This window comes from Oryx dammah, unplaced genomic scaffold, assembly GCF_014754425.2.
Source record: "Oryx dammah isolate SB20612 unplaced genomic scaffold, SCBI_Odam_1.1 HiC_scaffold_25, whole genome shotgun sequence".
Lineage (NCBI taxonomy): Eukaryota > Metazoa > Chordata > Mammalia > Artiodactyla > Bovidae > Oryx > Oryx dammah.
In genome coordinates, this window is record NW_024070209.1 from 97,178,053 (window position 1) to 97,200,887 (window position 22,835).

At 45.3% G+C, this 22,835-nt stretch overlaps 1 protein-coding gene across 2 annotated transcripts in view; it reads left to right on the forward strand.

Annotated features, from left to right (window-relative positions):
• The window catches only part of STXBP1 (syntaxin binding protein 1), a 69,420-nt gene that overhangs the window by 13,235 nt on the left and 33,350 nt on the right, over positions 1–22,835 (forward strand). For both annotated transcript variants that reach the window (XM_040225183.1, XM_040225184.1), the window contains exons 2-3: positions 20,570–20,619; positions 22,297–22,378. In XM_040225183.1, the coding sequence (XP_040081117.1) occupies positions 20,570–20,619; positions 22,297–22,378 (132 nt within the window). The remainder of the gene's footprint in view (positions 1–20,569; positions 20,620–22,296; positions 22,379–22,835) is intronic.

A 22,835-nucleotide genomic window follows, 5' to 3' on the forward strand; every position in this document is an offset into this window, starting at 1 on the left:
CTCTCCTATGTGCCAGAAGCTGTGTTGAAGGCAGCAGAGGTGATGGTGTATGAGGAGACCTGGTCCTAGTGAGATTCACACAGGCTGTGGTAATACATCGGGTAAACGCCTTAAGAGGGGGTACTGTGGTGTGATGATGTACAGCACATGACGGAGCCCCCAAAGAGGCCAGGGGAAGGAGGGAGGCTGAGGGAGACCTGGAGGAGGTGAGGGGAGCTGGCCAGGAGGAGGGTGATATTGATGGGGTCTGGGAGAGAGTAAAGTCCCATAGAGAAGTGTCCAGGTTTGGCAAGAATATGAGAAAGGTTCAGCCTGGCTGGAGCTGAGGGAGTATGCAGACAGGAGTTGGAGAGGTGCTCAGGGCTTTCTGCCCTTATGAAGGACCTATATCCCTATTCCAGGAGCACTGGGAAGCCGCTGAAGGCTTTCAGCTGGGGAGAGACATGGTTCGGTTCTGGCTGAGAAAGACCTCGAGTCGCTGTGTGGAGACTGGACGGAGGGTTGGGGTAGGAGCTCTGGTGGTGATGGTGGGGATGGGGATCGCTGCCAGGGCTGGAGCAGTAGTGGCAGGTGGAGAGGAGTAAAGAGACCTGAAGGTGTCTTCGGAGGTAGAAACGTCAGGTTATGGTGATCGATCGGATGCAGAGGGTGAGGAGATGGCGTTGGGGAAGATTCCCAGTTTTCTGGCTTCTGCAGCCCATGGTAGGCCATGCTGTTCACCAAGATGAATGAAGGAGAAGAAACGGGTTTGCTGGGAAAGGTTCCCTTTCGTGGGTGTTGTGTTTCTGGACCCTATGGGCTGTCATTAAGGGCAGGGGTATAGGAGGTCTGGGCCAGACACTGGAGCTGGGGCGTCCTTAGCTGTTGGAAGCTGTAGGAGTGGGTCAGATCACAGAGGAAAGGGTGCAGGGTGACAAGGGGGCCTGGGTTCCCCCACTTCCCATCCCAGGGGATTCCAACATTTACACCCAGGCACAAGAAGAATAGCTAGCGGGGCTTGAGAGTCAGGTGGGAAGGGAGGCTAGCCAAACAGTATCTCGGATTTGGTGGCTTCCGGGGCCCGCACTCAGATCATCCCAGAGCAAGCCTGAGGCTTCATTCAGTGATGAATCTCCACTCTCTAGGCTGAGGGGCTTGGCAGCTGGAAACTTTTCAGAACTTCTTCTCACTGTGGTGTTTCCCCTGTGTCTTAAAGTCAGTCCCTGGCTGTCTGAACCTCATTATTCAGGATTGTTTTGTGGAAGAAAGAGGAAATGATTGTAGCCAGTCGTAATGCAAGGCTCTGAGGATTTGTGTGCTATGCTGTGTCAAGATGCCATCAAATCATGGAGTGTTGGCTCTGGGAAGAAATCGTAGGAGAATCTGGTCCAGACTCATCTAGAGCAGGAAGTCGAGTTGTCCTAGTCTGCTCGATGAATGACATTGGCAGGTCTTCCTTATCCGTGGCTGTTGAGGAAAGACAGTATTATTTCCATGTTCTGTGCCAGCATAGATTCACAATGACAGGGATAAGCTACTAGGAGTGTTACAATAGTGAGGGCAGGAAGGTTGCTTATACTGTGCTTAGAGGGAGCTCAGGACTTTCCAGCTGGTTCTATTCTAGTCTCAGATGATCCTCATGAACTTCCTTAATGGCAGTAAGAACAAAGCCACTTCTGTTTGTCAGCTGATGGCGGAAGGGAGACCCTTTAAGCTTAGATGGTCTTCAGAGCGCCTACTCTGGGAGTGACAGGGTGAAGAAAGCTTATTGACCCTCTTCTCTCATGGATTTTTTTTACCCATCTTCCTGAGCATTGGTGTAGCCCAGAGGCAAAGGAGAGAGGCCTTTCCCTGGTCCCTGGACACATGGGTATTGTTGGTACTAGTTGCTAGGGATTTGCAGAAAATAAAACAGTGCTGAACAAGAGACTCCCTCTGCTCCATGTGAGTTTCACACTATAGGCTTTCAACAATAGATTACTGTGAGACAAACCGCTTAAAATTACTCAGTCGACAGACCTCACCATGTTTTGGATAAAAGTGCTTCAGGATTTTAAGATGAGGCAATCAGGTGGTCACTGAGAGTTTTCAGATTTGGTTTACCTCACATAATCTTGCCGGGGGTATCCTATTGAACTTAAATGTTTTGATTGCATCATGGGCTTGTCTCTGTCTCTTTTTCCTACTTATCTTTTAAGGAACTTTGAAACTCTCAGTCAGTTCTATTCAGTTGCTCAGTCGTGTCCGACTCTTTGCGACCCTGTGAATCTAGTTAGAGTAATAAGCTTCGTCAAACTTTCACTGAGACTTAAAGATCTGGTCAGTTTCTCATAGAGAGGAATCCTCATTTTTCCTCTACCCCAATCCCTTATTAAGAAAAATTTCCAACACAGTGGAAATTTGAAAGAACAGTATGATGATTACCCATCTACCTTCTACCTAGATTTCACAACTGTTAACCTCTTTCCATCTTTGTTTTTATCTCTCTACACAAATGCTTTTTGGTAAAAGTTAAGGTTACAGGTTAGACATTGGAGAAGAAAATATGAGTGTACTTGAAGTCAAAGCAATGGAAACATTCAATGGAAATATTCAAAGGGAAACATAGAAAAGATCAAGGGAATTAAAGCAAGAGAGTATCAACAAGATGGGAGATGGTGTGAAGGAGTCTAATACATATAAAGATGAAAAGAATGGGAGGATCAGAGATAATATTTGAAGAAGTGTTAGCTGAACATTTTCCAAATTTGATGAGAGCTATGAACTTTCGGATGTAAGAGGTTCAGTGAATGTCAGGCATAAGCAATATGAAGAAATCTACACCAGAGCACACCATACACCAAACTGCTTAAAAGCAGTAATAATAAAATGATTAGCCAGAGAGCAAAGACACGCTGTGTACAGAAGAGCGGCAAAGATGGCAGCACATTTCTTGTCAGAATCAACGTAAGCTAGAGAACAGCAGAGGAGTATTTTTGAAGGACTGAAAAATACAAAATATTAATCTAGAGTTTTATACCCAGAGAATATATGTCTCAGCAACAAATCAAGGTAAACATTTTCAAAAAAGTTGAAAGAATTCATCACCTTGCATGTCTGAAAATACCTATTTTAATCTGATGTCTGAAAATACTTATTTTATCTAATGGTTCAGAGGAGCATAGAATTCTATGTTGGAAATTGTTTGCCTTTAGACTTTTGAAAGCTTGGCTCCACTGTCATCTTGGTTTTTATTGTTGCCTTTAAGGTGCCTTTGAATCATTGACTTCCTGATTTTTCGTACATGTCCCGTATTGTCGCCTCTGAATCTTTCCCTGTGTCCTGGTGTTCTGGACTTTGTAGAAACTTGCCTTGATACTTGTCTGTTCTTATCCATTGAGCAAGACCAGGATCAGGAAGCTTTTTCTACAAAGGGCTGTGTGTTTAAATATTTCAGTTTTTGTGGCTCATCAGTGATCTCTGCTGCTGCTTCTTTTCCCTCTACCCCTTTAAAATTGTAAAGGCCGTTATTAGCTTAAGGTCTAAGCTAAGAAGCAGCAGGCTGAATTTGCCCCACGGGCCACAGTGGGGGAAGGAGAGGGTGGGATGAGTTGAGAGAGTAGCACTGAAATGTCTGTACCGCTACCCTGTGTTGACCTTGTGTTAACCAGCTAGTGGGAGGTTGCTTTATAACACGGAGAACTCATCCCGGTGCTCTGTGATGACCTTGAGGGGTGGGCTGGGGGAGGGGATGGGACAGATGTTCAGCGGGGAGGGATATATGTATACTTATGGCTGATTCACATTGTTATACGGCAGGAACCAGCAAAACATTGTAAAGCAGTTATCCTCCAATTAAAAATAAATTTTTTAAAATTTGGGACATTCCAAATCCAGGAATTTCATGCTGAATTAGCTCATTAGTTCACTGTGAAGCAGGAAATCAAGTGAAGTATAAAGTCTTTGTTTCTGATACTGGGTATCCCCTCCTGGACCCCAATATACACCTTCAATGGAGTGGTCTTTGGCTCAGAATATTTTGCTGAATTACAGTTTGGAGAGACAAATTTCACAAGTCATCTCTCCCCTACTGATCCCCTAATGGAAGACTGGAGAAAGGGCACTGGCCCAATGTGGAAACAACTCATTCTGAAGGCAGTCTTCAAATCATGCCTCAGTAAATGAGGAGGGGGCAAAAATGGCCCACCTGGGCATTTTGGTACAAGTAGACAGCAAGAGAGAATTACCTCTGATCTAGGCAATTTGAGCAAAAAAAGAAAAAAAAACTCTACACAGGAACTTTGTAAACATTTGATGTGGAAAAATGACATAATTGTGGCATAAACACTTGTAAAGAATTTATTCTGGAAGAAGACAGGTATAAGGAAAATAATTTAAATCACCCTCAAACATAAAAATAATGAACCAAGAGTTCAGATGGGAGGTAATGTGAAACAGCAGAGTGAAATGGAAAGCGGGCCAAGGAAACATAAAACAAAAAATAGTGGGATTGGAGCTGCTTTGGTGGCTTGGTGGTAAAGAATCCACCTGTCAGTGAAGGAGATGCAGGTTCGATCCCTGATGGGGGAACATCCCGCACGCCTTGGAGCAGCTGGGCCTGAGCGCCGCAACTATTGACTGTCGTCTAGAGCCCGTGCTCTGCAACAAGAGAAGCCGGCGCACCGCAGCTGGAGAGTCGCCCCAGATGACTGCAACCAGAGAAAAACCCACACGCAGTAACAAAGACCCAACACAGCCAAAAGCAAATAAGTTTTTTAAATTATTCTTAAAAAATGGGATTGCAGAACTAATAAACCAGTTGAAAACGTAAGAAGCAGATTCTGTTTTCTATAGAGTGTGGAAGACTGACTGGAGAAGATCACCCAGTATGCCTGTTTGGTGAAGATTTTCCACAAACTCAGCCATCTCGTCTGGATTTTCAGTGTTTCTTCTCTTCCGGGCTCCACCCTCTTCCTGTGCGTGACCCTGAGCCCAGGTCCAACAGGATGTTTTCTTCTCCTGGCATCGTATTGTAAGCAGCCCCCTGGATTTGGGAGAAGGTAGCAACCCTCCTGAAACTAGACCTTTGTGTGTGTTGGGTGGTGTGGGTGGGGGGAGCACTTCCTGCCTTCCGGAAGCTTCCCCCCAAGGCTTTTGTCTTCTGTCCTTGGACACCTATCCACTGGCAGCACTGCACTTGTGGCCTTGTCATGCTCTGTGAGATTACACATTTTTAAATATCTGAGACCTGAAGATCTGTGACACGCTAAATCCTAGAGCCAGTCAGAATCTCAGACTTTGGAAGTAAGATGATTTCTACCACCGCTGCCATGGAGAAGTCACTTGATTGCTATCTGGTTCGGTGTCTTTATAAAATGGACTAGATCAGGGTTTCTCAGCCTCAGTACTGTTGACATCTTGGCCTGTATGAGCATGTGCGTTGTGGGATGTTTAGCAGCATCCCTGGTCCCTCCCCACTCAATGCCCATAAGTGTGTGTGCTCAGTCAGTTGGTCGTGTCTGACTCTGTGTGACCCCGTGGACTGTAGCCCGCCAGGCTCCTTGTCCATGGGACTCTCCAGACAAGAATACTGGAGCAGTTTCCATTTCCTTCTCTAGGGAATCTTCCCAAACCAGGGATCAAACCCATGCCTCCTGCATTTGCAAGCAAATTCTTTGCCACAGCACCACCTGGGAAGCCCCGCTAGTACCCCAGCACCCTCCAATCATGACAATCAAAAGCACCTCCAGATGTTGCTGGGTGTCCCCTGGAGGGCAAATCACTCCACATTGAGAACCACTAGACTGTTGTCTGCTCTAAGTTTCTGGGATGACATGAAACACTCTTCTCCGCTTTTTTCCAAAGTATATTTTTTCTAACCCTTGAGTCCTTAGGGTAACTCCCATTTAAGTCAAGAAATGTGATTCAGAGCCATTAGATGCTATATCTACCAATTTAAGATACTAGCCTCATCTTGGGTTCCTGCCAGGATCAAGATAAATATCTATTATTCTCTATCCCTGCAGTTCAAGAAAGAATTCTTGCAGTCTGTAAAGATAGAGGACAAGGTGTTTTACAGAGGAACAGATACAGGCTGGCAGATGAAATGGAATATTAATCGTTGAGGTCTGCTGCTGTTGGTAATACGTGAGGGCAAAGTGCGTTCTCTCTCTTTCTTAAATATAGAATCCTTCCCAAATAATTTCATGCTTATCACTATCTTGTACAAAAATTGGCCCTCATTCTTGAGTCTTTTCTTTTAAAGCAGCCTTATTCTACACTACTTATGAGACTTCCCTGGAGGTCCAGCAGCTAAGACTCCAAGTTCCCAATGCAAGGGGCCCAGGTTCCATCCCTGGTCAGGAAACTAGATCCCCAGCACCACAACTAAGAGCCGGAGCAGTCAGAATAAAAATACTTTAAAAATAAAACAGAAAACAATACTTAGGAGAAATGGTAGTGCTTTCTGTCCTGGAAGATTAATTGCCCTTTCACCATTTTTCTTTTTGTCTATGATCTTTTTGTTTCAACATATTAATATAAACAAATAGTATTTACTATCTTAAGCTATTGATTTGAAGATGAGATGAATTGTTTGGAATCCCACTTTGATTTTTCCGAGTATATCTGGTAACTTCACAGCTCCTTTTATCCATGGTGCAGGCAACCTTAGGAAGAAGAAACTAGCTCTGGTTGGAGCTAAGGGGAAGTGACCATGGTATCTACAGTGTGGCTGGAAACTCCTATTCTCTGCCTCTTTTGTTCCCAGTTTGAGATTTTCTTCCTACCAATCAAAATTCTAAGGTCCATGAAGCTGTTAGAAACCTTTTAGCCCCTTGACCATTTGACTCTAAACCTTATGAAAGGTGGGTGGGGAGGGAGATAGAAAATGAGGATTTCCTATGAAAGAGAAAGCAGTCATTCCTGTATCACTGTCCAGCATCTTTACGGGTGTGAGGTTAGGATTTGGTTTCTCGGAAAGCAGGCATTTATCATCACACGCTCCCCTCAGATACTGGCAGCGGCCCAAGTTTTGAACATGTGTGTCTTTTGTAACATCTGGCCTAGTGCTCACCAGAGCAACTCAGCCACACCCTCGTCCGCCCATCTCCACCCCCTCTAATGCTTGGGGCCTCCTCCCTTCTCTCCCCTTCCTGCCACCCAAAAAGCAGACTTCAGCAGGAATATTCTCAGATCAAGCAAGTGTCATTCAGCAGTTAATAGGGGGGCTTCCCAGGGGGCTCCGTGGTAAAGAACCCGCCTGCTAGTGCACGAGACAAAAGAGCCATGGGTTTGAACCCTGAGTTGGGAAGATCTCCTGGAGAAGGGCATGGCTACCCACTCAGGTATTCTTGCCTGGAGAATCCCATGGGCAGAGGAGCCTGGCAGACTACAGTCCATAGGGTCATAAAGAGTTGGATACGACTGAAGCGACTTAGCATGCGTGCCCTGAGTTAATAGGGAGCAGGACCCAGTTCTTGCCCCATGCCTGACAATTTGAGGTCTCTATTTTGGTCTCTTGCTTCTGCAAAGTACAATTCAGATACACATTATAATAGGCTATAATTTTAGACCTTACAGAAGTATGCCAGGGTACCTGTCTTCAGGTGAAGACGCTATGGAACAGTTCCATATTAAGCAAACCTGCATTTGTTATTTGAGTTTAAAGTTTTCCTCTAAAATTCGCTGATGACTTTTTAAGAAATATTTATTTATTTGGCTGTGTTAGGTCTTAGTTGCACTTTCGGGATCTTTCTTTGCAGCTCTCAGGCTCAGTAGCTGTGGCAAGCAGGCTTAGTTGCCTCCAGGCATGTGGGATCTTAGTTCTCCAGCCTGGGATCAAACCTGCATCGTTCCCTGCATCGGAAGGCGGATTCTTAACCACTGGACCACCGGGGAAGTCCCTCTGATGATTTTTTAAAAATAGCTTTCTTGAGATACAATTCACATACTATACCATTCACCCACTTAAAAGGTACAGTTCAATGGCTTTTAGCAAATTTGCACCATTGTGCATCCATCACCACAAGCCATTTTCAAACACTTTCTTTACCCCGGAAAGAACGTCTGTACTCCTTAGACCTCTTGGGGAGCTGTCAGGAGAGTGGCGGCTCTGGGACTCACCTTCCTCAGCCTTGAACAGAACTGCTCTTCACTCCCAGCAAGCGCTGCTCTGCTCTGCCATTTGGAGGGGTTCATTCATCCTGCAGGCATATGCTAAATCATTATTTTATGCCAGATACCAGAGACAGGTAGAGGGAGGGTGCAGGGAGAGGGAGGGTGTCATCATGTTTGAAAGGGAGTAAGTGAAGCCTAGAGTAAGAAGCCAGATAGAGTGAGTGACTTGTGGAATCGTTGGCGAGCACTTGCTGCCTTCTCAGCCACCTGGGGCTACTCTCTCCCTTCCCAAGCTTGCTAGTCCCTCTGTTCCTAGCCCATCCCATCCTTGACCCGGACTTGAGGACATCTCACCTGCTCTTCCTGTGCCTGGAGAACTCTCCCCCTGACATCTTCACTAGGTTGATCCCTCCTCATCACCCCCTCAGAGGACCTTCTCTCCCCAACCCTCATCACGCTCTAGTTCTTTAACCTTTAAAATGTCCTCCCTGGATTTCCCTCATGGTGAAGTGGATAAGAATCTGCCTGCCAATGCAGGGGAAGATGGGTTCGATCCTTGGTTTGGGAAGATTCCGCATCCTGCAGAGCAACAAAGGCCCACGGGCTGAGCCCACGAGCTGCAGCTGCTGAAGCCTGCCAGCCTAGGGCCTCTCCGCAGCAAGAGAAGCCCCTGCAGTGAGAAGCCCCCACACCGCAACGAAGAGCCGCCCCCACTCACCACACCTAGAGCAAGTCCAAGCAAAGCGATGAAGACCCAGCACAGCCAAATAAATAAATAAAATTATAAAAAGATAAAACGTCCCCTGAGCACTCACCACTCTCTAGAATGATCCTGTCTCCTCTGTGTATTGGCTGTCTCTCCTCTCCACACTAGATGGAAGCACCTTACGGGAAGGAATCTTGTTTAGCTTGTTCATCATGATTTTTTCCAATGCCTGGAATGATGTCTGGCACATCGGAAATGTTCAATAAGCCATTGTCATTGAACGGAGAGAAGCAAACTGGAGAACGGAAGACGTGTCACAAACTGCACAGGGAAGCAATAAGAAACCAATTAGTAATCACTGGATTCTCCCTGATTAGGAGAGTCAGATACCTTTAAAAGATGCTGATGGTGCTGGCGGTAGCTGACAGTGCTGAGGACCATTTTAAGACTGAACTAAGTGCCTCACACACATCAGATCATTGACTCCTCACAGTAGCTCTGTGAGGCATGTGTGGTCATCCCCATTTTATAGATGTGGAAACTGACACAGATTCAGTCACTTGTCCCAAGTCTAGGAAGTGGAGGAGCAGCAGGGATGTGAACCTTACCCATCTGGCTCCAAAACCCATCTGCGTCGGTTTGCTTTACTTTGTCAGGGTGATCGCTGCAGGATAACAAAGAAAAGCACACCGGGTTCCAGTGCGGAGGCCAGTCCATGCTGGCCCCTGAGAGACAGTATGTGGAGTGGGAAGAGCATCTGGATGGGGATGCAGAGACCTGCTTCCTGTGTGCGCTAGGACCAGTTGGTGGCCTTGCCCAGTTCCTGTGGCTGTGTTTCATAGGAGCCTCTCAATCCCAAAATGAGGACCTAGACTCTGTCCTTAGATGGTCTCTAAAATTCTTTCCAGTAGAAGTGTTCTTACCCACCAAAGAAGTAGAATCGTAGAAAGTTTCACCTTCCAGGCCTGTGCCAAGGAGCCGTGGGTTTATGTGTTAGAGCCTCGCGCTTGCCTGGGTGTGCCTGGCAAAGGATCTGAAAGAGCATTCCCTAAACCATGAATGTTTGTTTCCCCTCAGGAGTAGGGGTGAGGAGAAGGTCACTTTGTAGCTATTCATCTCTCTATTGTTAATTTTTCATCAAGAATGTGCTGCTTCTATGTTATTTAAAACATCATAAAGACAAAAAAATTAGATTTGGGGAGTTCTCTGATGGTCCAGTGGTTAAGACTTCATGAACCCAGGGGGCCTGGGTTCAATCTTTGGTCCAGAAACTAGATCCCACATGCTGTAACTAAAGAATCTGCATGCTGCAAATAAGACCTGGCGCAGCCAAGTAAATATATATATATATATATATATATATATATATATATATACTTATTTAATTACAGAGGTTTGTGGTTAGTTGCCAACAGTTTCTCTGTGCATGTGTCCTACTAAGAGAAGGAACTTGAGAGTACCAGGAAGGCTTGTTTTCAAGTATTTGAACCATTTCTTTCTGTTTTGTGAAGGCTTAACTTAGTCTACCGGGGAAGATACACTTGTTTAGCTGGGAGGATCTTCAGCCCAGAGCAAGACAGGTGGAGAGTCTTGGTTGCTGTCCTCAGATATCTGAAGTGCCATCGGGGAAAGAGGGACAGACTTCCTGTTGCTTCAGAGCAGAATTATCGGCAGCAGGTAGAGTAGAATTGACAGGGCGTGGAGTCCCAGCCCGTGTGCGCTAGGAAGCAGTGGGGCTGCCTTCCTAGAGTCTGCCTATTGTTGCCATGTGAAAGTCCTCTTGGTTTTTATGTGTTTATTTTGTATCTGTGACCTCTCTGGTGGCTCTGTGGTAAAGAATCCGCCTGCCAATGCAGGACACCTGGTTTCAGTCCCTGGGTCAGGAACATCCCCTGGAGAAGGAAATGGCAACCAGTATTCTTGCCTGGGAAATCCCATGGACAGAGGAGCCTGGTGGGCTACAGTTCATAGGGTTGCAAAAAGTCGGACATGACTTAGCAACTAAACAACAACAACCTTCCTAAAGGTTTTAATGTTTCTACTAGTTTTTTAGTTGATTCTCATGATTTCTGTAGGCAGATAACTCTGTGTCCTTCTTACCTTGTTTTGTTTTCTTGTCTAAGGCAATTCTTAGAACAGTGTTAAGTAATGGCAACTTCGAAATACAGCCCAGTGTCCCTGTTGTGACATGAAATATCTTACTGTCTGGGGCCTCTCACTTGTGCTTCAGCATTAATGCATCTCTTCCTGGATAAGCAGAGGTCACTATCTCTTTCCTTAGAAGTGGTATAAGGCTCCTTCTGTTCAATTCTATATTAACATTTCAGTTCAGTTCAGTCGCTCAGGTGTGTCCAACTCTCTGCGACCCCATGAATCGCAGCACACCAGGCCTCCCTGTCCATCACCATCTCCTGGAGTTCACTCAGACTCAGGTCCATCGAGTCCATGATGCCATCCAGCCATCTCATCCTCTGTCGTCCCCTTCTCCTCCTGCCCCCAATCCCTCCCAGCAGCAGAGTCTTTTCCAGTGAGTCAACTCTTCGCATGAGGTGGCCAAAGTACTGGAGCTTAAGCTTTAGCATCATTCCTTCCAAAGAAATCCCAGGGTTGATCTCCTTCAGAATGGACTGGTTGGATCTCCTTGCAGTCCAAGGGACTCGAGTCTTCTCCAACACCACAGTTCAAAAGCATCAATTCTTCGGCTCTCAGCCTTCTTCATAGTCCAACTCTCACATCTTTCTGTTTTGTGGAGGCTTAACCACAGGAAAAACCATAGCCTTGACTAGATGGACCTTAGTCGGCAAAGTAATGTCTCTGCTTTTGAGTATACTATCTAGGTTGCTCATAACTTTTCTTCCAAGGAGTAAGCATCTTTTAATTTCATGGCTGCAGTCACCATCTGCAGTGATTTTGGAGCCCCCAAAAATAAAGTCTGATGCTGTTTCCACTGTTCCCCTCTATTTCCCATGAAGTAATGGGACCAGATGCCATGATCTTCGTTTTCTGAATGTTGAGCTTTAAGCCAACTTTTTCACTCTCCTCTTTCACTTTCATCAAGAGGCTTTTTAGTTCCTCTTCACTTTCTGCCATAAGGGTGGTGTCATCTGCATATCTGAGGTTTTTGATATTTTTCCCGGTGATCTTGATTCCAGCTTGTGTTTCTTCCAGCCCAGCGTTTCTCATGATATACTCTGCATAGAAGTTAAATAAGCAGGGTGACAATATACAGCCTTGACGTACTCCTTTTCCTATTTGGAACCAGTCTGTTGTTCCATGTCCAGTTCTAACTGTTGCTTCCTGACCTGCATACAGATTTCTCAAGAGCCAGGTCAGGTGGTCTGGTATTCCCATCTCTTTCAGAATTTTCCACAGTTTATTGTGATCCACACAGTCAAAGGCTTTGGCATAGTCAATAAAGCAGAAATAGATGTTTTTCTGGAACTCTCTTGCTTTTTCCATGATTCAGCAGATGTTGGCAATTTGATCTTATACATTGGTGCCATTATTCCAAAGCATATTCACATGTTTATTGTGGGTCAGGGAAGTTTAGAAGTTTCTGCTGAAATACATGTAGAGTTTGATACCTAAATATTTTGGTGATTATTTTAAACTGTATTTTAAATATATATTTTTATAGGATTTTTATATTATATTAAAAATCTTGATTGGTGGAAGTGAAGTGTTATAATTTTCTTATTTCATTGTCTGTATGAATAACATATTTTTATGGTGACATCACAGTGATGCCTTTTGTTCTGTGCCTCGGACCTGCCAGATACCTTCCCAGGCATATTGTCTCGTTAACCCTCACAACAGGTCATTAGAGTATTATAATTTGGTAGATGAGAAAGCTGAAACCTAAAAAATTTTACACTTGCTCAATGTCCACAGCTGACAAATGCCTGAACCTGGAGTTTCCCTGGTCTGTCTAATTTTAGTGCTTCCCTTGGCATTTTCTCTTTCTTTTTTTAAAATTAATTTGCACTGGAGTATGGCTGCTTTGGGCTTGCCTGATAGCTCAGCTGGTAAAGAATCCACCTGGAATGCAGGGGACCCCAGTTTGATTCCTGGGTCAGGAAGATCCACTGGAGAAGGATAAAGCTACCCACTCCAGTATTCTTGGGCTTCCCTGGTGGCTGGCTCAGCTGGTAAAGAATCTGCCCACAATGAGGGAGACCTGGGTTGGAGAGATCCCCTGGAGGAGGGCATGGCAACCCACTCCAGTATTCTTGCCTGGAGAATCCTCATAGAAGAGCCTGGCAGGCTACAGTCCATGGGGTCACAGAGAGTCGGACATGACTGAGTGACTCAGCACAGCACAGCACATGGCTGCTTTAGGCATTTTTTTTCTTGGTCATGAGGGTGGGAGTGACGTCTGCCTGAGTAACTAGCCTTGTTTTTCAGTCAGTCAGTCGTGTCTGACTCTTTGTGATCCCGTGGACTGCAGAACAACAGGCTTCCCTGTCCTTCACCATCTCCTGTCACCAAACTCATGTCCATTGCATCAGTGATGCCATCCAACCATCTCATCCTCTGTCGTCCCCTTCTCCTCCTGCCTTCCATCTTTCCCAGCATTAGGGTCTTTTCTAATGGGCTGGCTCTTCAAATCAGGTGGCCAAAGTATTGGAGCTTCAGCTTCAGCATCAGTCCTTCCAGTGAGTATTCAGTATTGATTTCCTTTAGGATGGACCGGTTGGATCTCCTTGCAGTCCAAAGGATTCTCAAGTCTTCCCCAATACTACAGTTCAAAGGCATCAGTTCTTTGGTACTCAGACTTCTTTATGGTCCAACTCTCACATCCATACATGACTACTGAAAAACCATAGCTTTGACTATATGGACCTTTGTTGGCAAAGTGATGTCACTGCTTTTTAATATGATGTCTCGGTTTGCCATAGCTTTTCTTCCAAGGAGTAAGCGTGTTTTAATTTTATGGTTGCAGTCACCATCTGCAGTGATTTTGGAGCCCAAGAAAATAAAGTCTGTCACTGTTTCCATTGTTTCCCCATCTATTTGCCATGACGTGATGGGATCTGAAGCCATGATCTTAGTTTTTTGAATGTTGAATTTTAGGCCAACTTTTTCACTCTCCTCTTTCACTTTCATCAAGAGGCTCTTTAGTTCCTTTTCACTTTCTGCCATAATAAGGGTGGTGTCATCTGCGTATCTGACGGAGAAGGCAATGGCAACCCACTCCAGTACTCTTGCCTGGAAAATCCCAAGGGCAGAGGAACCTGGTAGGCTGCAGTCCATGGGGTCGCAAAGAGTTGGACACAACTGAGCGACTTCCCTTTCACTTTTCACTTTCATGCACTGGAGAAGGCAATGGCAACCCACTCCAGTGTTCTTGCCTGGAGAATCCCAGGGACGGGGGAGCCTGGTGGGCTGCCTGTCTATGGGGTCACACAGAGTCAGACACAACTGAAGCAACTTAGCAGCAGCAGCATCTGCATATCTGAGGTTATTGATATTTCTCCCTGCAATCTTGATTCCAGCTTGTGCTTCATCCAGCCTGGCATTTGGCATGATGTACTTTGCATATAAGGTAAATGAGCAAGGTGACAATATACAGCCTTGAGGTACTCCTTTCCCAATTTGGAACCAGTCCTTGTTCCATGTCCGATTCTAACTGTTGCTTCTTAACCTGCATACAGGTTTCACAGGAGGCAGATAAGGTGGTCTGATATTCCCATCTCTTTAAAACTTTTCCACAGTTTGTTGTGATCCACACAAAGCCTTTAGCACAGTCAATGAAGCCGAAGTAGAACTAGCCTTATACTGTTACACAACTAAAGTTTATTTAAGAGGGCGACTTTCCGAAGAACCACCACTACTGAGCTGGAATAACTAAAGAAATTCCCTGTCTCTGTGTTGGTCAAAGTGGAGGGCACTTGTGGCCTGAGTTTACATTTCTTTAAACCCCTCCACAGAGGGGAGGCGCTCCTCCTTCCAGTCAAGCACCAAACTTCCGGTGCCTGAGTGCAGGGCAGTGTGGACCTCTGTGGGCACAGAGCATAGACTGTTTGAATCCCCCATAGTTCTGAGGGTTTTGGTGACACCTCCACTTCTCCCAAGCTTCCAGCCCGTCTAGTATGAGTCATGCTATTTCCGACGTCTTGGTGTGCCATGGGCTTAGGTGCCCTGACGTGTCACTGCCAAGGGCAGTCGTGGGTGCCTGGGGTGGTAAGGACAGGGCTCTCCAGGGGGTGGGGGCTTGGGAGGGGCGTGCAGCTATCCCTAGAGCCTGCACTTTGGGGCTCCAGTTGGTATACTGGGTGCGTCTGAGCAGGTCCCAGGTAATCTAGACCACCTGCTCTTTTTCTCAGGACTGGGGAGGAATTTGTTGAGTTTGGGAGTCACCCGGCACCTGCAGGATATGGTTGAAAAGAAATCTACATTCTTTCCCTTTGGCCGTGAGGGACACAGCACGCCAGGCCTCCCTGTCCATCACCAACACCCAGAGTTCACTCCAGACTCATGTCCATTAAGTTGGTGATGCCATCCAACCATCTCATCCTCTGTCATCCCCTTCTCCTCCTGCCTTCAATCTTTCCCAGCATCAGGGTCTTTTCAAATGAGTCAACTCTTCGAATCAGGTGGCCAAAGTATTGGAGCTTCAGCTTTAGCATCAGTCCTTCCAATGAGTATTCAGGACTGATCTCCTTTAGGATGGACTGGTTGGATCTCCTTGCAGTCCAAGGGACTCTCAAGAGTCTTCTCCAACACCACACTTCAAAAGCATCAATTCTTTGGCACTCAGCTTTCTTTATAGTCCAACTCTCACATCCATACTTGACTGCTGGAAAAACCATAGCCTTGACTAGATGGACCTTTGTTGGCAAAGTAATGTCTCTGCTTTTAATATGCTGTCTAGGTTGGTCATAACTTTTCTTCCAAGGAGTAACCAGGGCCATGGTTCTCATAATTATGCAGAAGTTAAAGCTGCCCTAGCGTTGTTATTTAATCACTAAGTCATGTCTGACTCTTTGCTACCACATGAACTATAACCTGTCAGGCTCCTCTGTCCATGGGATTTCCCAGGCAAGAATACTGCCCTGGTGTCTTCTGTGCCAAATGCTCAGGCCAGGTGGTGGTGGAGCGGACGGTTTACCTGGAAATCACGTGGTTTGGAATGCAAAAACAAGACCCTCTGGCTGGACCAGCCTCGGAAGGCTTTATTGTTTCTCTCCACACAAAGAAGACTTCTAAGGCAGTTGAAATGTGATTGCCAGGGATTATTTGTGAGGAAGTAGCCCAACCTACTTGATTCTTAATGCTAAAATGGGCTCTAATCCTTGTTTCCTTTTCGGTATTGGATTAGAAAAATGTAGGGCAGGATTAGAACTGGCTGACAACAATACGACAAATACAGGCCCTGAGAATTTCAGAACAGGAATCACCAGGCAAGAAGGCTTGAACCCAGAGTGTATTCTCAGTCTTTAGGACTTGTGATCCTTGTTCTGATTTTCTGATTATATCTCTGCCTTCACCTATCAAAAGGTGACTTGAATTTAAATTAATTTTGTATAACAGGAAAAAAAAAAAAACCCTCAGTAATACAAAAAAGATAGTGTAATGATACCCTCTTCCACTGTCACATTTGCAAACAAAACTCAATATATGTTTTATCAGCTATTAATAGTACATTATTTTGGAGAGCCAGTCAGAGCACTGATGAGGGTGTAAATTGTGCTTTTGGGAAAAAATTCAGTAGAATTTATCAAAAGCTCAGCATATTTATTGTTGGTGGTGTTTAGTTGCAAAGTTATGTCCGACTCTGCAACCCCTGACAAGAGTAAGGGAATGGGTTGCCATTTCCTTCTCCTGACCCAGGGATCGAACCCAAATCTCCTGCATTGGCAGGTAGATTCTTTACCACTGAGCTCCTAGGAAAGGCCAAGAGTTTGGGACTTTCTCCAAACTTACCTCCTACCTTTATTTGATAATAACACCCAGATTTTAAACTGTGGCTAAAGGTCAATCTTTCAAGCTTCCCCTACCCTGTATCTCCACCTCAGACATCTTAGTCATCTCAATCTTTAGTCAAAAAAAGACTGGGTATTCTCCAACAGATCAGTTCTCTTCTCCCTCTAAATATTTTGTGTCTACATCAATTTCTTTATTTAAATGAAAAAGCTAGGAGTTTTGTGTTTCTTTTCTTTATTTTCCCATACACACAATTCAGCAGCTAGCCCTATTGGCTCTACCTCCAAATAAAAGGAAATTCACCCACTTCTTGGGAGTTGCCTAGTGGCCCAGTGGTTAAGACTTCACCTCCCAATGCAGGGGTTGCGGGTTCGATCCCTGGTCTGGGAGCTAAGATCCCACATGCCTCGCAGCCAAAAACGCAAAGACATAAAACGGAAGCAATGTTGTAACATATTCAATAAAGGCTTTAAAAATGGTCCGCATCAGTCCTCATCTCCGCTGCCACCAGCCATGGATGGGCCCTTGGGAAGGTGTCCTGACTGTACTCTTGCTTCAGTTCTCGCCGCGCCCCTCCTTCAGTCTCATCTCTGCAATACAGCAGATGACGTCCCTGCCCTCCGTGGCTTTCCAATGCCCTTCAGATAAAATCAGACTCCCGTCAAGGTCCCGCATGATCTGGCCTCCAGCTTTAGTTCCAAGAAGCTGTCAACTTCTTTTTCCTTTTTCCGCCTCCAGCCTTTGTGCCTCCCCCTGCTCCCTTCCCAGCTTCTGAGGGGCTGGGGTCTTCCTCAGAGAGGCCGAGCAGGATCCCACCCTCCCCTTTTTTTTCTGCCTTGTCATGCAGGATCTTCATTCCCCAACCAGGGATCAAACCTGCACCCCCTGCAGTGGGAGCATGGGATCCTACCACTAGACAGCCAGGGAAGTGCCACACACACCCCCACACCCCCACCCCGCCTTTTTTTTCCTGTTTTTTTTTTTTTTTTAAATCCTGATACCTCCCGTATCTCTCTCTCTCTTTTTTTTAGGTTCTCAATAGTTATCTTTTTTATACGTAGTGTCAATAGTATATATATGTAGATTCCAGTCTCCCAATTCATCCCATCCCCAACTTTCCCCCTTGGTATCCATACATTTGTCTGCTGCTGCTGCTGCTGCTGCTGCTGCTAAGTCGCTTCAGTCGTGTCCGAGTCCATGCGACCCCATAGACAGCAGCCCACCAGACTCCCCCATCCCTGGGATTCTCCAGGCAAGAACACTGGAGTGGGCTGCCATTTCCTTCTCCAATGCATGAAAGTGAAAAGTCAAAGTGAAGTCGCTCAGTCATGTCCAACTCTTAGCGACCCCATGGACTGCAGCCTACCAGGTTCCTCTGCCCTTGGGATTTTCCAGGCAAGAGTACTGGAGTGGGGTGCCATCGCCTTCTCCAGACCCCCACACTAGGGTTTTTCTTTTCTACCGCTGCCCTTACCTGTCTGCCTCAGCACTGGTGAGGAGAAGCTGCGATCGCCCTTCTGTCCTGTCTGCTTCTGTCACTGGCATGTGAGCTCCGAAGAGACATGTCTGCTGCTGTTCATCCCTGGTGCTGGGTCCAGTGACCAGTGAACAGTGATGCTGAGTAAAGGAGTGTGTATTTTCCAGATCATTATTTCTAGTAGGTACATAGTATCCATTGCACAAATGTAACCTAATTAACTTAACCACTGGCTTATTGGATATATTTGTTCCCAGTTTTTCACCACACTGAACCATGGGAAATAATCTGAATGACTGTTGAGAAACTGCTGACTAGATTAGGGAGTACTGTGCAGGCATCACTTCATGGGAAATAAGTGAGGAAACAGTGGAAACAGTGTCAGACTTTATTTTGGGGGCTCCAAAATCGCTGCAGATGGTGATTGCAGCCATGAAATTAAAAGACGCTTACTCCTTGGAAGGAAAGTTATGACCAACCTAGATAGCATATTCAAAAGCAGAGACATTACTTTGCTGACTAAGGTCCATCTAGTCAAGGCTATGGTTTTTCCTGTGGTCATGTATGGGTGTGAGAGTTGGTTGTGAAGAACGCTGAGTGCCGAAGAATTGATGCTTTTGAACTGTGGTGTTGGAGAAGACTCTTGAGAGTCCCTTGGACTGCAAGGAGGTCCAACCAGTCCATTCTGAAGGAGATCAACCCTGGGATTTCTTTGGAAGGAATGATGCTAAGGCTGAAATTCCAGTACTTTGGCCACCTCATGGGAAGAGTTGACTCATTGGAAAAGACTCTGACGCTAGGAGGGATTGGGGGCAGGAGGAGAAGGGGACGACCGAAGATGAGATGGCTGGATGGCATCACGGACTCGATGGACGTGAGTCTGAGTGAACTCCGGGAGTTGGTGATGGACAGGGAGGCCTGGCGTGCTGTGATTCATGGGGTGGCAAAGAGTTTGACACGACTGAGCGACTGAACTGAACTGATGCAGGCATTTAAGATCCTAGGAAGCATTTTTATTAACATGGAGAAATGAGTTTTTGTAATGAGAAAAAAAACATGATATGAGATTATATATACAGCATGTTATCAGCTGTGTAAAAGTTCATGGGAAAAGAGAGTAGGAAACTGTCAATTATGCGTCTCAGGTTGGCAAGATTACAAATGATTTTTCTATTTGATTTTTTTATAGCGTGCAAGGAACACATGGTGTTCCTCTTTATACTTTTCTGTGTTTTCCAAGTTTACTGCAATAATTGTGTGGGTTTTTATAATCAGGTAAAAAGCTCTTAAAATTTTTAGAATACTTTTATGACAAATCAGGTTACTGGAGATAGAAGCAGAGTTAGGGGACTATTGTGCTTTGGAGAATAAGCTAAATGTTTGAAGCACACTTGCTGAAGACAGTTCTTAGCCTCTGACTCCTTCTAGGCCTGTGAGTGATCTGGGTTTGAAAAGAGTAGCAAAGCGCTGTTTCCTGTGACTTTCCGTGGCCAGGTAGACTTGGGTGTGGTATGGCATTACAGAAACTGTGGCTCACAAAAATGTTGTTTGGGAGTTTGAGAGCATCCCACAGATGTGCTTAGAACTGGAAGGATATCACAACTGCTCTTCACATCTGTTTTTGGAGCTTAGGCGGGTAGTTTATGTGGCCTGGGCATTGTCACAGAATTTTACTCACTCATCTTAAAGCAGTGATTCTGAAACACTAGACCCTTTGGGAATTTGAGGTCAAAACTACCTTCATAATAATGCTAAAATGTTATCTGCCTCTTTGTTCTTTTCTCTTGCAAACACACAGTGGAGTTTTCCAAATGCTATATAATTCATAAATTGCAGAAGCAGCTAGGAGAACCCAGCTGTCTTCTATGAAAACAGACATTGAGGAGTGTTGCAAAAATGTACCACAATGCCAGTATCCTCAGTAAAATTGTTTTATTGTGGAAAATACATATAGCATTTTAATGGCATGCAACTATGTTACCATAGAATGGGTTTGTTATTATAATTGAATTAATACATATTTTTAAAATTTCTCAGTTTAACTTCTGATACAGCAAATGACAATAGCTATTTATGCATATACACAAACACTCTTTGGGGTCCTCAATTTTTAAGAACATAAAGGGGTCCTGAGACCAGAAAGTCTGAGAACCAGTGAATCGAGGACACAGGAAGAGAACTGTCCTTATGGTGGATTGATTAGGGCCCAGTAGACAGATTGGTTGACTTGCATGACCAGGAGAACAAGGTCTATGGAAGGAAGATGACCTCGTCTCATAGGCAGGGGTTGGAAGTCCTTGAAATTACATGAAATCTTGTCTCCTCCTTCCTTCCCTCCCTCCTGTCTTCCCTCCCTCCTTCCTTCCTTTTTTTCTCCTTTTTAGAGATCATGCATGATGTGATAAAGAAGGTGAAAAAGAAGGGAGAATGGAAGGTAAGTGGAAAAGCACAATGAATGACCTTGAAGGTGAGTTCATGGGGAAGAATACGAATGGGGTGGCACTGGGGAGAGGCATGCAGGGGAGAAATGAGGACCTTTGCTGCGTCCAGAGAATACAAAAAGCTTCTGAACTGGCAAAAGGTAGTCTGTTGTGCCTCCCATGTATATGATTCTGGTTAGGAAATCTCTAGGTCGGGAAGCTTATCTTTAAGGTCACCTGGTGGGGCATTCTAGCAGTGGAACCCTTTAATTCAAACAGGATCTTACCTGGAACCCATTGATTAAAGCAGAAGGTGGAATTATTTTGCTTGGGAGACAAGAGGGGACCCTTCTTGCCCCTCCAGTGGTCCTAAAGCCTCTCATGGAGCCCATGCAATAGTCTAAAAAGCCCTCATCTGGCCTATTCCTGTCTGTCTGTAGCTACACAAGACAAACCAAGTCAGCTTGTTTGTTCATTTAACATTGAGAGCAATGCTGGAAACTGTTGTGTACCTGAAACAAATATTTAAGTCAATCTAACTGATTATGACCTCAGTCCTGGAAGTGGATGATACAAGTCAGAATCATGCTGTCGTCCATCCAGGAGGTCAGAGTTTGAAGGACGCTCTGATCGTCTGGGACTAGGCATTGGAGTGACCAGGAGGGCACACTCGAACTTCTGCATGTGTTGTCGAAGGGCTTATGCTAACTATTCTTGCCCCCAAGTTTTTTCTGCAGTCTGGAGCCTCAAGTTCATTGGGCCTTGGAACAGCTTGGTACCAGGAAGCTTTAAAGTCTCACCCTTACCTCATAAACATGAGATCACATTTTAACTAGAGCATTCATTTTCACACCCAGGGTGGGAGGCCAGCAGGTGGGAACTCTTTCTGCCTGCCTTTCTCTCTCACCCTTCCCGTCAGTAATGGACTTGTGGACATGAGAATTTTAAACTAGCCTTGGGGAAGCTGCCTCATGAAACCTGATTGGTCCTCGTGCTACAGCAAAATGCTCTGGGGCCCACATTTTTCTAGCTCCTGTTGCCTGGGTTTATATCTTTGAAGAAGGAGAAGAGAAATAACCTTATTTTAGCTTCCTCTCTCCACTGTGGGTCAGATGGAGATGGGAAAGGTTTGCTGAAGAACTGCAGGTATGATGCTTTTCAACCAGGACGACATGTTCTTGTCCTTCTCTTCTAGACTGAGGTAGAGTTTACTCCTGGACAACACATGTGCTGTCCATCCCGATGATGTCTGCAATGAAGTCCTCGCCTTCCATCCTGTCAGTGTGGCACTAGTGTTCGTTCTCCCTTAAAGAGAAAGTTTATGCACTGAAAAAATATGGATTGCCCTGAGTGTGGGTGCTGTGTGTGAACTTTCTTTTTCTTTTGCATTTTTATGAGTAATTATTTTCTTTGTCATCAAAAAAACTTCAATTTTTTTAAGTTTAAAAAATCAAGTCATGTTAGTGAGATCAGACTCTCTTAGAAGCCTAGGTTTGGTAGGGAAATAAAGGCTAGCGTGTATTTTGGCAAACTTCTGGCCCCTAGGAAACCTCGATTACTCAGAATTCTGTGTTTCTGGGCTCTTCCTGAAGTCTGATGTGGTCAGCGGAGGCGAGCGTCACAGCAGGTGCCCCCCAGGTTGTGAACTGTTCCCTTTGCTTCCAGGTGTGAACTGTTTCCTTTGCTTCCAGGTGCTGGTGGTGGACCAGCTGAGCATGAGGATGCTCTCCTCCTGCTGTAAGATGACGGACATCATGACCGAGGGGATAACAAGTGAGTGTGGTGGGGTGTTCTTTCTCCTCCCTGTTCGTTATTGTCTTGCTTGACTTCAGACCCCAGGTTTTCTTGTTCATCACCAAATCCCTAGGTTCCAATCCAATGTTAGGTGCCCATTAGGTATCTGTGAAAGGATGCCAAAAGGAAGGCTCAGTTAAGAAAAAAGGCGGGCCAGCCAATGGAAAAAAAGTGGCACCTAACAAAGGAAGAAATCCAAATGGTCAGTAAATACATGAAAACTTGCTCACCCTCATTAGTGGTCAGGGGAATGCAATTAAAACCAGAGTGGGATACTGCTCTGTACTCAGATTGGAGTGTTTACACTACGATAATGCCAAGTGATAGGATATAGGAGAAAGGGAACTCTGATACGATGAGTTGGTACAGCTACTTTCAAAAACCTTGGAGGTGTCTAGGAGAGTTCAGGCATGCAGGCCCTGTAAGCCAGCATGTC